This window comes from Rhodamnia argentea, chromosome 5 (genome assembly GCF_020921035.1).
Source record: "Rhodamnia argentea isolate NSW1041297 chromosome 5, ASM2092103v1, whole genome shotgun sequence".
NCBI lineage: Eukaryota > Viridiplantae > Streptophyta > Magnoliopsida > Myrtales > Myrtaceae > Rhodamnia > Rhodamnia argentea.
In genome coordinates this window covers 5,400,024-5,414,753 of record NC_063154.1, presented here as the reverse complement: position 1 = coordinate 5,414,753, position 14,730 = coordinate 5,400,024, and the positions used below count along the sequence as shown (strand labels likewise).

The 14,730-nt window shown below is 46.4% G+C and overlaps 3 protein-coding genes across 3 annotated transcripts; 1 reads left to right on the top strand and 2 right to left on the bottom strand.

Annotated features, from left to right (window-relative positions):
• Positions 1 to 323: 323 nt before the first annotated feature.
• On the bottom strand, positions 324 to 2,527 carry LOC115753144 (cytochrome P450 86B1-like). Its single transcript, XM_030691657.2, has 2 exons — positions 1,228 to 2,527; positions 324 to 980 (listed from the first exon to the last, which is right to left on the bottom strand). The coding sequence occupies exons 1-2, from the start codon at positions 2,491 to 2,493 to the stop codon at positions 570 to 572; spliced, it is 1,677 nt and encodes a 558-aa protein (XP_030547517.1). The 5' UTR covers positions 2,494 to 2,527; the 3' UTR covers positions 324 to 569.
• Positions 2,528 to 9,887: 7,360 nt separating this feature from the next.
• Positions 9,888 to 13,239, top strand: LOC115753190 (serine carboxypeptidase-like 35). Its single transcript, XM_030691708.1, has 8 exons — positions 9,888 to 10,178; positions 10,887 to 11,003; positions 11,143 to 11,331; positions 11,706 to 11,791; positions 11,897 to 12,181; positions 12,309 to 12,445; positions 12,664 to 12,756; positions 12,839 to 13,239. Exons 1-8 carry the CDS (start codon positions 9,899 to 9,901, stop codon positions 13,095 to 13,097), a joined length of 1,446 nt encoding a protein of 481 aa, XP_030547568.1. The 5' UTR covers positions 9,888 to 9,898; the 3' UTR covers positions 13,098 to 13,239.
• A 433-nt stretch (positions 13,240 to 13,672) lies between these two features.
• Positions 13,673 to 14,470, bottom strand: LOC115753206 (nicotinamidase 2-like). The gene has a single exon (XM_030691732.2). The coding sequence runs from the start codon at positions 14,325 to 14,327 to the stop codon at positions 13,719 to 13,721; it is 609 nt and encodes a 202-aa protein (XP_030547592.1). The 5' UTR covers positions 14,328 to 14,470; the 3' UTR covers positions 13,673 to 13,718.
• Positions 14,471 to 14,730: the final 260 nt, after the last annotated feature.

Sequence of the window (14,730 nt, the reverse complement as noted above, 5' to 3'; positions counted from 1 at the left end):
TTTTGAAGAGGGGAGATCCTATAGGATCTTTGGATATCAGGACACACTAAAGTAAAGATGATACATGAGAACATGAGGGCGCGCATGGCAATGCTTCTGTTCTAGAAATCAACTTCTGCTCCAGAAGTAAATTTCTTTTTTAAACTTTTTTAAATGGCTTCGAAATTACTTCCGGAGTCCAAAAATGTTGCGAAGTAGGAAAATGAAGTCTGCGTAACCAAACGAATTTCTGCCCCAGAAATCACATTATCAAATGAATTTTTACTCTAGAAACACTTCTGGTCGCTTCTGGAGCAGAAATTCTGGGTGGAATTACAGCATACCAATGAAGATATATGTAAATATCAACCCCCACATTTATTGGAAACAAAGCCAGCTTTCCTAGTACATCTATCTCCAGTCCCTCTTTTTTTTTTTTTTTTTTTGGCCCTTTCCAATCGCTGAATTCCAATACACTAAATCATAGTCGGACAACCATCTTCACACAAAAATAAAAAATAAAAAATCGAAAAAGAAGAAGACGTAATTAGCCAATCGCCACCATTTTATTCGAGACCGCCGCTTCTCCTTCAACCGTAGTACTTGGCGAGGCACTTCCGGCGCTCGGCCTCGTCGCGCCGGAGGAGGTTGACCTTGAGCCCGTGCCTCATGTACATCGTGAGCGCCAGCTTCGGGGCCACGGGGTGGCCCTCGGCCACCCGGACGCGGTACCGGTACAGGATGGAGGCGGCGGCGAACTTCATCTGGTAGTAGGCGAAGTCCTTGCCGAGGCACAGCCGGGGCCCGCCATTGAACGCGGTGAACTTGTAGGCCGACTCGCTTGCGAACCGGCCGTCGTCCCGCAGCCACCGCTCCGGCCTGAACTCGCGGCAGTCCTTCCCCCAGATCGCCTCCATCCTCCCCATCGCGTAGATCACGTAGAGCACCTTCGTGCCTTTCTTGAGCACCGTCCCATCCGGGAACACGTCGTCTTCGATAACCTTTAAAAAAAAAAAAAAGAGTCGACACAAATATAATAACTGAAGTCAAAAGAAGTCTTCATGGCATTGATTGACCTGGTCAACCCTCCATTCCCAAGCAGTTAGGTGAACGAGAAATTAATCCATAACCCAATAAATAAACACACTCGAAATAAATGAAAAAATTAATAATTTTTCGCATTACCAAGATTTTGGAAATTGGAGCATCTTCTGGTTCCCTGCAGAAGAATGAGGGAGTGGTTTTTACCTCTTTGTGATCGACGGGGACGGAGGGGTAGAGCCTGAGAGCCTCGGTAATGGCCGCCTGCAAATAGTCCATCTTCTTTATCTCCTCCGGCTTGAACACCAACTCTTCGCCGTCGCTCGCTCCTCCTCGTTCGCTCACCACCTTGCAGAGCTCGGCCACGATCCTCTCCTCCACGTCCGGGTTGTTGTGGAGCAGCCAGAAGAACCAGCTCAGCGCCACCGACGACGTGTCCCTCCCGGCGAGTATGAAGTTCACGCATATGTCCCGCAGGAACTTGTCCGAGAACGGCCTCCCTTCCTCGTCCCTCAGCCTCGCGAACACCGTCAGTATGTCCGACCTCTGGCACCCGTCGTCCGCGGCGAGCTCCTTCTTTCGGGTCCGGATCACCTCGTTCGCGAACTCGTCGACGCCCTCGATCGACTTCCGCAGCGTCCTCTCGGGGCCAATGCCGAGGAACCTCATGAGCTTCCACACGCACGTCGGCGTCACGAAGCGGAGCACCGTCGCCTCTGTCGCGTCCTCGAACGCCCTCGCGAAGGGGATCTCGGGGAGCCCCGGGCGGAGGCAACCCGGGTCGACCCCGAAGGCGATCATGCACACGTTGTCGAAGGTCAGCCGGAGAAGCACGTCCTGCAGGTCGACGGCGGCGGAGGCGCGGAGGCTCTCCTCGAGAACGGGGAGGAGCCGGGCGTGGACGAGCTCGAGGAGGGACTCGGTGGTGAGTCTCCGGAACTTGGCGGAGTGGAACTCGATGCTGGCCGTCTTCCTCTGGCGCTGCCACGTGTCGTCGTCTGCATTGAATATGCCGTCGCCGAGGAGGTCTCGGACGGTGTCGCGGAAGTAGGGGCCCTTGGGGAAGTTGGAGAACCGGGTCTTGAGGAGGTGCTCGAGGTTGCGGGGGTCCGCGGTGACCACGCAGTTGAGGCTGGTGAGCCAGGGGCCCCTGAACCAGAACGTCCCGTTCTGGCGGCACACCACGCCGGAGATGTACTCGTACATGTTGCCCCGGAGCCCCGCGACCAGGGAGGGCGCCATCCCGAGGACCGGCCACACCGCCAGCCCGTGGCGCTTCCCCTGCCGGATGGCATGGATGGCGATGAACACGAAGAGCGCGAGGAGGAGCTCAAGGATCTGGACGTGCTCGACGAAGTGGAGCCGACGGTAGAAAGAGCTCCCGGCGGCAGCGGAAGGTGAGGAGGCAGAGGTGTGGTTGCTGGGGTTCATGGCGTTGGAGTGAGGGGGACTACAGTGGTGGTGGTGGTGCATGAATAGGTCGTTTGAGTTATGGTGAACTGAAGCTGTGAATGATGGTCACGAGTTATATATTTCGGGCTCGTTTCTTGGCGTGCATGATTTTGCACAAATCGGTTTCGATTTGGTGAGCTGAAAGTTTGTTTTGCTTCCCAAAAAAAAAAAAATCCCAATTTTTTTTTCTTTTGCCGGCTCGGCAAGACTTGCGAATTCGGACAAAAAATAAATAAATTGATGGGCGTTCGCGAATTTATGTTCTGTTGGTGGAATATTTTGTATTTTCGAACAGACTTAAGGAGGGAATGTCGGGCGATTCGTTACGGTTGAGTGTGCGACTTGTAAGGTTTTTGTGTTTGAACTTTGAAGCGTGGGGTGATGAGAAGTGGTTAAGGCGGATGACCTAAGTGCGACGATTTTCTACAGGTTTCTTCCTAAACAGCTGATTAAGGTTGGCCTCAAATTGGAAGAAGCGTGGTTAATTAACGAAATAAAATTGGGTTTAAATTGGGATCATCACGTGTGCGACACGTGGCTATGGTTCAGCCAGGTGTACAGCTTTGGCTGCCTTGGATTGGAGTTTCGCCCCCTGATTTGCAATGGCGAAGTACATGAAGGAGAGATCGTCCGTGCATGATAAGATAATGCTTTGCCATAACTTAAATGGGGGTGAAAAAAATAAGGGGAACGGTGCATTTAAAAAAAAGAAAAAAACGAAGCGATTTCTCGAAAATAGGAGAATCTGACATTGTCAACAATTTGAGACGGTAAATCTTCCGGACATTGTCGGGCAAATTGAGGTAATTCCATAGCAGAATTCCGCCTTCGATCAAATTCACTCAATTTGATTTTTTTCTCCGTTCTTTCTTGCCCAAGAAATTAATATGACCGCGTTCGATTCAAAGGAATGACCGCACGCGGGCAAATGTCGTTGGTCGCTAAAACGTTCGCTAGTCAAATGACATTGACTTTACTTAGGATTATCGATGGATCATGAGAATCCTCTATAAAAACTTCACGTAATAGGCTATCTTCTCGACGATGTAACGATCGTCATTGACTAATCGGTGCAGTGTGAATAAGAAGCTTACCTGTAATGGGAAAAACCAAATCCATTACTTTCAGTCTTTTGGTATCATTAGTTTCTCAATTAGAAGTGCACGGGAAAATTCGATCGAGTAGATTCATTCGACCGATTCTTGTCGTCGGAGGAAAAGTGACCTCTACAATTCGATTGGCCGATTGTTTTACAGCTCTTCCATCTTGTGGCAATCGTGTTGAGGTCGGATTCTTTTTTTGCTCTCCTGATCTACGAATTTGATGTTAAGGGTTTGGGTGCCGTCCATAGGTCACATTACTCATTAGATTATGGCATTTAGTTGCGGAATCAACATCGATGGAAACTTATCTTTGATTTTATGTCATTCTTTCTTAAGTCTCTTCGACCCACATGGATCGGATATTTTCGCACGTATCAAGCACTCGAACGTTGGGTAGCCAAGCAATATCCGAGGTACAGTTCATCGTCAATGGTAGGTATAGAAAGATTTATCGTAACAAATTAGAATATATTCGACGATGCTAAGGAAATTCGGGCGATATATATGAGTTCATATCGAGCACCCATTTAAAATCTATTGCGTCAAATAATACTTCAATTCAACAGAATATGTTATGATATACCTTAACGAGACACGTCAAATTCGATGCTTGGTACCTAGTTTTAAACTACGAGGAGATGACATAGTGGCTGGCTTTAGATGATTAGAGTTAATGGTTGTACCCAACAGTCATCAAACTATAATCGTGTCGTATTCTATCGGCTTAGGTTATGAACAAGGTCGATCAATGACAAAAATACACGAGAACGTACGTTGAAATTCAAACCCACCACCACCTTCTCTATACTAAATTATTAGATAATACATTCACAAAAAAAAATATTTTCATGCGAGTGAAAGTAACCTCACAGAAATATAATGTTTACTTCCACGTACAAACTCTGAGTAGATGAAGGAATTTGAGATTTTTAGACCGAATGATTTGGATTTGTTTGACCACTTTTTCCATGTTGGATGATCCTCGACCGTCATCGGTTGACATAACCATCAAGAAATCGTGGCTGAGATTGAGCTAAATAGGGTCCCAAATAAGGAGAGATATTTGAAAAGCGGATCTGATTACGCCTATCCCTAATCCTAAATGAAATGAAATGACGTATGTATCCATATGTAAAAATAGTATCTATTTCGACATTCTTGTGGCTCTGTATCAATGGAATATGATCATCCATACATAATGGATTGATGTGATATATTCGTATCACAACATATGAACAAACAGTAAGAATTTCAATTCTTATTGAGACTCGAACTTATTGGGAAGAAAATCATTTTATGGATGGAATCAAATGCGCAGTATTTACAGACAAAAGTATTCTGTTATTGAGGAAAACTCAATATACTTTTAATATCGAATCATGATCAACTAGGACAAAGAGAAAGCATGGAGTCGAACTCTTCTTCTTTGATGTCAAGGTAAAAGCTATGAATAGTCATCGACTCCAGGGAAAGGGCAGGTTCTTATGTGTTACTCACCAATCTGCTATTGGAAACATCACTTCCCATCCGACTTGCATGTGTTAAGCATGCCATCATTGTTCACCCCGAGTCGGGATCGAACTCTCCATGAGATTCATAGTCACATCACTTATAGCTTCATTGTTTGTAGACAAAGCGGATTTGGAATTGTCTTTCATTTCAAGGCATAGCCTGTATTCATGCGCTTCGTATTCGCCTGGAATTGGCTACCAATCCCTTTGCTCTTTAGCTTCTTGGCTGGAGAATTTTACTGGAAAAGAACACTAGAATAAAATGTGACCCAAAAAGATTTTTGGGGAGTCAATTTGATGCGGCCTTGCAGAAGTTGTGATCCGGGTAGTGGAGTCCCATGCGCCTCGTGCTCAATTAAGGCCGAATTTGGTCGAAACACGTCTAAGATTAGGGGAGAAAAAAATGATAGTGGCTCATAAAAAGAAGAGAACGATTTGCGGGGCAAATTGATTGGATCCTGAACACCGGGCCTGGAAAAGATGCTTTGCCCTGTTCTAGGTTCAGGGCCCAATTTTAGTTCGGGAAAACATTATGCAAGTTCCATTGCTCGAGTCTCGCTCTCAACGTCGGAAAAACTGAGTATGAATTGAGCTCACATGCACCGAATTCATGTGAAGTGTAATTTTAATGACGGGCGTCTCCTCTCATTTTGAACGGGGCGAAAGACTTTGATTTCGATAAGTCCGTGTGATCAAGGCAAGGCCCGAATGGACTTTGCTTCCCTAACGCTGCATTCGAAAAGTTTGGACCGAGTTCGGACATTTTCCAAGTTGGGTTTGATATCGGATTTCGGATACCCGATGGGCCCTCGAATTATTTGCTAGCATCTCGTGGTCTTTTTAAAAGCGTCGACGCTCGAATTTCGATGCCGTGAATCAGATACGAATCGGTGCCCTGCTAAGTATAATCGTCGCGACTCTTGTTTCGTGAACCCGAGTCCATATGAGTCTGGTCTGTTTCATTCGGATCCTTGCGAGCGAGCATCGATCTCGTGGAGGTGGGAGTTCTCATTAGACGATGTGTTTGTTCGTTGAACGCACGTAACTCTTCATTTCCCTGTTTTGCATGAGACGTCCACGGGCTCAAAGGAAACGATTCACGAGAATTGGTCGAGCGCGATTCTTGCATGCTCCCAAATCATGCACACTCGGTTAATCTTAAACATAAAATTGAAAGGAAAAGGACATGAGAAGTGTTGAAATTTTCGCATGGTGCTTACTTTGATATAAAACTTTTTTTGACGAATTAGTTAAGCGCCAAATTGGAGTTAAGTGCATTCGACGATAAGTGACTTTTTTTAATAAAATGTAAATTCATAAGTGACTTTCTTTTTATAGGATAAGTGTATCGAAATTCTTAAAGCTGGTCACGAAAGTGCAATTGAGTTTTAAAACTTATCACAAAAGTGCAATCGAGTTCTCAAACTTATCGGGTAAGTGCGATTAACTCGTAAAGCTTGTCAAATTGGTGTAATCAATTCCTCTTGTTGATTGCACTTTTTGAAATTTTTAGGATTTGATTGCATTTTCGTGACAAGTTATAGTATTTTATTATACTTTTTCAAAATTTTAGGGCTTAGTTGAACTTTCGTGTAGGGGTGTCAACACGGGTCTTTGACCCACATTTTAACCAACTTTTATCCATTTGGCTCAAATATGGATTAGACAAATTTAAAAAATGGATCAAATATGAGTTTAGGCTTATAAAGCCTATTCAAATATGGGTTTTAACTCAATTCATTTTCGACCTTTGACTTATAACTTCGCAATGCCACTTTAATTCACTTGTAAAACACCGCCCGCCTGCCACTTGAGAGAGCCCGTGCAAGGCATAGCGCCACCTACGTTGAGAGATCATTGGCGCCCGCTTAGTCATCCGTGAACTTCTATCTGAATATTGAGGATGGACCACTTATTATGTCCTAGTCTATCGAAGATGGACCGTTTACCTTTGTCTATCTAACCTAGGTTTTCCTCGTTATATAGAAACTAGCAAACCTTTGCAAATTTAGGATTGGACCGAGATGTTCTGAATAATTGGTCGTTTTCATTATTAATCTGGCTGGTTACACATTCATTCCATGTTAGGATGCAAAAATGAAAAGCAAAGTCAACTGATTCAGCTCTATTTAAAAAATTCTTCGATCTTGTAATTTGCGCATTACTTTGAGGAAAATGCAAGACTCAACTTAGAATTCATTTATTTCACGAAAAATAAATCATTTGAAAAATATTTCTAAAAAATGATCGTTTATATCGCCTACGAAAGTCACTAAATGAAAATTATTTTCATCATTCACGAAAATATTTAAACGTAAATTGTTCTCGATTTTAAAAATATTTTTATCGATGAATTATTTCAGTTACTACAAACCATCGTTTTAGGAAAAAAGAATAAAATAGAATCTTAATTTCTCATTTTGTTTCCCGATTCGAGCTAACTAAACTAAAAAAAAAAAAAAAAGGTGGGGGGCAGAGCCGCTGTAAAACTGAAATGCTGCGAAACCCAAGACATGAATCGGAGAACCAAAAAAAAAATCTTTCCGAGTTTCAGACACCCACCAGACTCCCAGAAGGTCCAGGACAGGGAATCACAAATTAAAAAAATTCTTGATTCGGTACAATTGATATCACACCTAATTCCCTGCGCTCACCAGACCCTGATCAAGGGGCCACCTTAGCTTCAGCAACAATTAATACCTGCACCAAAGGTCAGCCATGGATTGGAAAATGAAGGCCCACAACATTCAAAAAGATACTCCTAGATATTATCATCCCAGAAAATGCTGTCCATACTAAAAATTATGTCTAAAATTGATTTACCAAGCGACGCGTGAATCCTTCTTGGATTTTGAACACGGCTCATTTGATCAAATATCCATGCATCGTCTCCTACTTCACTTGATATATTAATTGGATATTAATCTCGACATTCCCGACGTTGCTGGTTACGCAACCGTTGACCGGCAAGATCACACCTAACGTCGGCCAATCCAACTCTCGACTTGGCCAAATCGAACTCCATCCACTTGTTCCGTTGATGATGATGACCAATCACAAACGCCTCCGGTCCCAATAAGTCGGAGTTTCCAAAAGTGAAGCAATACACCGGATGCCGCCACCGCTCATTTGCCATTGCCTCACCCACCGGCATGACCACTGCAGAGACTTGCACGCTGTCCAAGTGCCAAGCGTCCATATCGATGGAAGTTTGTTCATACCTATATCCTCAATTGCCAGTACTTAATTACCTATGAATCGCGACCCGCCTGCGCAAAGGTAAAGAACTCGTTCAGACTTAACCTGGACTTTTATGAAAATCCGATTTCGGATCCTTTTGCACCCTTCTCCTCTTCCAATCTCCCCGACTTTGATTATCGAAGCACTGACCCGAGTCCTATGCCCGGCCGCCTTAACCCGGATTTTGTGTCGCAGATCGATTCTGGGAGCTGGGATGTTGCTCGGCAAGCGGGTCCCAAGTTCGGCATCAACAGTTCCCAGCTTTGGCAGCAATTCAAGATCGAGATCAAAAGACACCCACCACCCTGATCGTCACCACTTTCGATGACACGATGCCCTTATTCATCAGTAAGATCGAAGCAGTCTAAAGCGCGAAAAGTGCTTTATTTTGTGTCGGATGCACTCGGGAAGAGAAATGGTATAGAAGCATGAAAATGAAAGCACATAAAATATTGTGGCGGTGGGCGGGCCACGTTGGCGAAGGCGGCAACGGTCGGCGAAATAATTTTTACATTTTTTAATTTTATGAAACAATTATTTCATTATTTGGTCAAATATATAAAAATTTAAACAATACGAGGTCCGATCGGATATGGATCATAAAATTTGCACGGTATGAAAATGGGTCAATATGAATCGGATCATAATTGACCAAATCCAAACTCAACTCGATCCACCCATTTGACACATCTACTTTCATGCACTGTCCTTTTTTTTTTATTATAAAAAATAAGTTCAACAGGTTTCCTCTTTAAACCTCAATGACTACGTCGCATTCTCTTCAAATTGAATCTCTTTCTAAAAAACGGAAAAAATCTTTCTCTCTGTCGCTATTTACAAATCACTAGTCACCGTTTCTTCTCCCTCGCCTGGCCTTCTCTCATATCTGCAAGCTCCATGGATTTGGCTATGACCCGCCACGGCTGGATCAAAACCTCTTCCTCGACTCCAGTGACCTCGACCTTGCCTCCCTAGGTTGTTGACTTCTTCGACCCCAATGGTACACCCTTACGAGCTTGGTTTTCACCGTCTATCTGCTCGGCCTCATCGAGTTCTATGTTCCCCCGAACGAGGGGCCGCCTTAGCGGGCCGGCTTCATGCTCGACAGCGCCAACGACGGCTCTGCGCGCGGGCTGAATTGTGCTCTCCTTCCGAATTAAAGGGTACGAAAAATGTGGAAAATTTTGCTTTGATTCGTCCAAATTAGGGGTTTGTATACAGGGAAAAACCCAATGTGGAGCGACATGGGATTAGGCCTATCATTAAAGACTTTGAGACCGAACAAAGCTGAGTTGCATCGGGGATATGTGCAAAAGAACAATTCACCAATCGGAGGAGAGACCTCGGAGAAATCAAATCAGCGCGTGCTTTGCAAAAACTCCAAATTTCAAATTTCATCATCAGAGCAAACCGACAAGGTCCCCATGGAAAAAGTTGCACTTCGAAGGGGAGTCACAACACGACAAATGACCCACATTCGGCAATTTCCAGTGACCCTCCTCCATAAGAAAACTGGAGCATACCTCTCTCTCTCTCTCTCTATCTCATATTTTCGCGTTCAGCAAATCTGAAATGGGAAGTATGTGGATGCAGATGCTCTTCCTCTTCCTAGCCACCTCCGCTGCTGTTGGCACCGTCGCATCTGGGGACGAAGCGCGGCGGCGAGAGGCGGATAGGGTGAGGGGCTTGCCGGGGCAGCCGGCGGCGGGGGCGGGGGCGGGGGCGAGGTTCCGGCACTATGCGGGGTACGTGGAGCTCCAGCACCCCAATGAGCACAAGGCGCTCTTCTACTGGTTCTTCGAAGCTCAAGACGATGCTCCTCGCAAGCCCCTCGTCCTCTGGCTCAATGGAGGTCTCCCTCCCTCTCTCTCTCTCTCTCTCTCTCTCTCTCTCTCTCTCTCTGTAACAATTACTCATGGCAAACGAGATAGAATTCTTCTGTGTACAGTCTTGGATTCACTTCACTACTTGTGGGTCTTAGTTACATCAAGCCCATGAAAAACCTCAGGAACACCAAGATCATCACCGACAGCTACATCTGTCATCTGCCCCTGTTTTTTCCCCTTTTTCCTGAAGTCCCTTGACTTTTGTCACCTTCTTTCCTTGCAAAGCTGTCCAAGCTATCTTTTTTCGAGGAAATAAAAGGTCAAGAGTGCATCAGTACGTGCACAGCAAGATATGGCTAAGTACATTACCTTCTGGTAACATACTAAAGACAGGGACATCCGCCATTGCCAGAGAGCTACCAGAACATCGGACGAGCAGAACCATTACCACGACTTTTTGTCTGAAGCAGAGCGTGTCGTGTTGTGAAAGCTCGCATCGGATACCGAAGCATGGGCACGCACGCACGATTCTGATCATGAAGACTGTCTTTTTCCGCATTTTTAGCTGTCAAATATGGAGAGACAGCTTTTTGTGCCAAAAGCAAAGTGTGGGAAGCATCTTCCTCTTGCTTTTTGACAATAATTAAAAAAAAAAAGGCGTGTCTGTCTACATTTCGATAAAGTCAAGAATATTATTCAAAATTAAAGATGATGGGTGTTTGAAATCGAAACAGGACCAGGATGCTCGTCTGTGGCCTACGGAGCTGCGCAAGAACTAGGTCCATTCCTGGTCAGGAAGGACCTCCACAATGGAACCCATCTCGTTCTCAACAAATTCTCCTGGAACAGAGGTAATCTTCAGTAAACGTGTTCCCACTGTTGAATCTGCTCATTGAATTTCTCCGATCATTGGTATTGCGGAGATGAAGAAGAATAGGGACCGTCCCATTGATTTGCTCAGAGCATTTTGAATCTGGTGAATGTATGTAGTGGCCAATCTGCTCTTCTTGGAGGCCCCGGTGGGGGTCGGGTTCTCATACACCAACAAGTCGAAGGATTTGAGCAGGCTCGGAGATCAGGTCACGGCCGATGACTCTCATTCGTTCTTGATCGGTTGGTTCAACAGGTTCCCAAGTTTCAGATCCCATGACTTCTACATTGCCGGAGAGAGCTACGCAGGTAATCTAGCTAGAGAGAGTAGGGGTAAGTGCGGCGAAAGTCCTGAGCATTTTACCTATCGATCAATTGAGTCTTGAATGTCCAAAAGAATTACAATTCGAGTCGTTTGTTCATGGTTAGTCCGACGTGACTTATTTTGATGCCCACAAATTTCGACAGATAAATGTGCTATGAATTCAATTACACGATTTTACGACATTTTAGGACTCAATTGAGCGACAGGAGAAGTGCCTATAGCTTCTGCCGTGCTTGTCCGATCGTATGTGCCATACAGCTTTCATACATGGTCCCGTCCATAGCTTCTGCCGTGCTTGTCCGATCTTATGTGCCATATAGCTTTCATACATGGGGCTTGAAGTCTCCTTGTGTTCCAGGGCATTACGTACCTCAACTCGCAGAAGTCATTTATGAGAGAAACAAGAGAGGACATGGCTTCTTCATCAATCTGAAAGGTTTCATGGTAATTTTATCCTTCACTGATCGATTTTTAAGCCATTGTAAAAAAAATATAAAAATCCTAGATCGAGTCACGTTATTCACTACATGTAACATTGCCGAAACGCAGATTGGGAACGCAGTGATCAACGATCCGACAGACACCAAGGGACTAATCGATTACGGGTGGAGCCACGCAATAATCTCGGACCAGCTCCGGGACAACATCTACAAGGAATGCGATTTCAGCTCGAGCAACGAGACCGTAACCCTGCTCTGCTCTTCCCTCTTCAGGGACTTCATGGTTGCTTACTCTGACATCGACATATACAGCATCTACACTCCGGTTTGCGACCTTCCCAACTCGTCTCCCTCCCAAAGGCTCGTCGTCACGCCTCGACTTCTCGCCAACCATGTGAGAGTCTAGCCTCACCTGTTCCATTTTCTTTTCACTCTGATTTGACGACACGAGAGTCCTTGTCCCGCCCACCTCCTACACTGCCCCTCAACAAAAATATTCGTTGTGGCGTTTGATCGATCAGGAGTCGTGGCGGGAGTTCCCCTCGGGCTATGACCCGTGCACGGAGGATTACGTCGAGGAATATTTCAACAGGAAAGACGTTCAGATCGCCCTCCATGCCAATCTCACCGGACTCCCTTATCGCTATACAACTTGCAGGTACCCCTTCTTCTAGAGATCAGATACAGATGCCATGATCTTGATTCACTTCAAGCCCTCAATCTTTTGTCGTCATTTGTTCTCGTCGTCGATGATTCTTGGGACCAATCTTGAATGAATTTGCCCTTTGCCTCGTACTGAAAGTAGCTGCACAGATCGCCATTGATGCCCTTCGAATGTCCAATTAACGACGTCGGTTATGTGGTGATCGTGTGCAGTCGCGTGATTAAAGGTTGGAAGGAATCGGCAGACACCATATTGCCCATCATCCGCAAGCTCTTGGACGCGGGTCTTCGGATTTGGATATGCAGGTACTCTCGCCCATGTGAATCTCTCTCCCTCTCGTCAGTATTGGGATGAGGTAAATTCTTTATGGGATTTTTTGCAATGCAGCGGCGACACCGACGGGAGAGTACCGGTGACGTCGACGAGGTACAGCGTGAACGAGATGAAGCTGAAGATAAAGGAGGAATGGAGGGCGTGGTACCACCGGCGGCAGGTGGCCGGCTGGGTGGAGAGCTACGAGGGCGGGCTCACGTTGGCGACGGTGAGGGGCGCCGGCCACCAGGTCCCCGTCTTCGCGCCCGATCAGTCGCTCTCTCTCTTCACCCATTTCCTCGCTACCGACGCCTTGCCATCTTCCCGTCGCTAAGCGAGCTGATCGAAAAGTTCGCGCATTGGTTCTGTGTTTGTAAGGGCTTTGATTTGATAAGCTGAACAATCGATAAGTCAAAGCCAATGCGAAACCGTTGACATTTCCAAGATACATAATCCGATTCTCCATCATTCGTTTACACACATCTTCTCTTGCAATTCAAGATATTCACCAGAGGAAGAAGAAAAAGAAGAACAGAGAAGAAAGGAAAAGCTAAGTTTACCCAAGTAGCCCCTTTTCGAGGGATTCACAGTCCACAAGGTAAGCGAAGAAGAAGAAGAACAACAACAACAACAGAGAAGAAAGGAAAAGCTAAGTTTACCCAAGTAGCCCCTTTTCGAGGGATTCACAGTCCACAAGGTAAGCGAAGAAGAAGAAGAAGAAGAACAACAACAGAGAAGAAAGGAAAAGCTAAGTTTACCCAAGTAGCCCCTTTTCGAGGGATTCACAGTCCACAAGGTAAGCGAAGAAGAAGAAGAAGAACAACAACAACAACAGAGAAGAAAGGAAAAGCTAAGTTTACCCAAGTAGCCCCTTTTCGAGGGATTCACAGTCCACAAGGTAAGCGAAGAAGAAGAAGAAGAACAACAACAACAGAGAAGAAAGGAAAAGCTAAGTTTACCCAAGTAGCCCCTTTTCGAGGGATTCACAGTCCACGAGGTAAGCGAACCCATAGGCCATGTTCTTGAGCGTCGCCTCGTGCAGCTCCTCGCTCGACGTCGCCGTCGCGTCGGTCGAGAAGAACACCCTGAACCCCCTCACGAACGCCTCGCGCGCCGTCGTCTCGCAGCAAAGGTTCGTCATGACCCCGGCCACGATCACCTCCCTCACGCCCATCCCCGCCAGTCGCTCCTCCAGTCCCGTGCCCCGGAACGCGCTGTAGGTGTGCTTCCTCACCACCGGGTCGCCGTCCCCCCGGTCGAGCCCCGGCATCAGCTCCGCCTCGCCGGTGCCGTCGAGGATGCGGGTGTCGTGGCCCCACCACTCGGCGAGCATGGGGTAGTCGGACGGGTCGGCGTCGCAGTGACGGGTGAAGAGGACGGGGATGGAGGCGCGCCGGCAGAGGCGGATGGTGGCGTTGAGCGCGGGGAGGATCGGATCGGCCATGGAGGCGAAGTGGTTCTGGACGTCGATCACGAGGAGAGCGCAGGATTTCGGGTCGGGCTTCCGGGTACGGATGTTGTATTTGGTGTAGGACGACGAAGGTTTGGGAGACATGGCGGCCATTGATTTTTTTTGGGGGTGGAACGAGAGGAGCGAAGGCTTTCAGAATGTTTTGTTCTGAACTCAGTGGGGAGAGAAGAATCCGTCGTTGACGTTCCAGGATGTTCTTTTGGGGAGTAGAAAATTACTAGTTTATCCTCCGAGTAGAGGTGGTCAATTATTGCTTCTAAATAATTTCATTATTGGCCATTCAAATCACATTACGGCTCTAATCATACTGGATCCGAGATTACGATCAAGTATTTTGTTACCGGTTTGGTGGTGGTCTACGCGTATAATGTCATCTCACCACCGCGAGGCCGCCGTTTGCCATTGCCTACCCTGACTCACCTCGTTGACACGGCCCCGCCTTCGTCCGAGCCATGAAGCGTCGCCAGTGACCCAATGCTTGGCCTCCGAGGGCGAA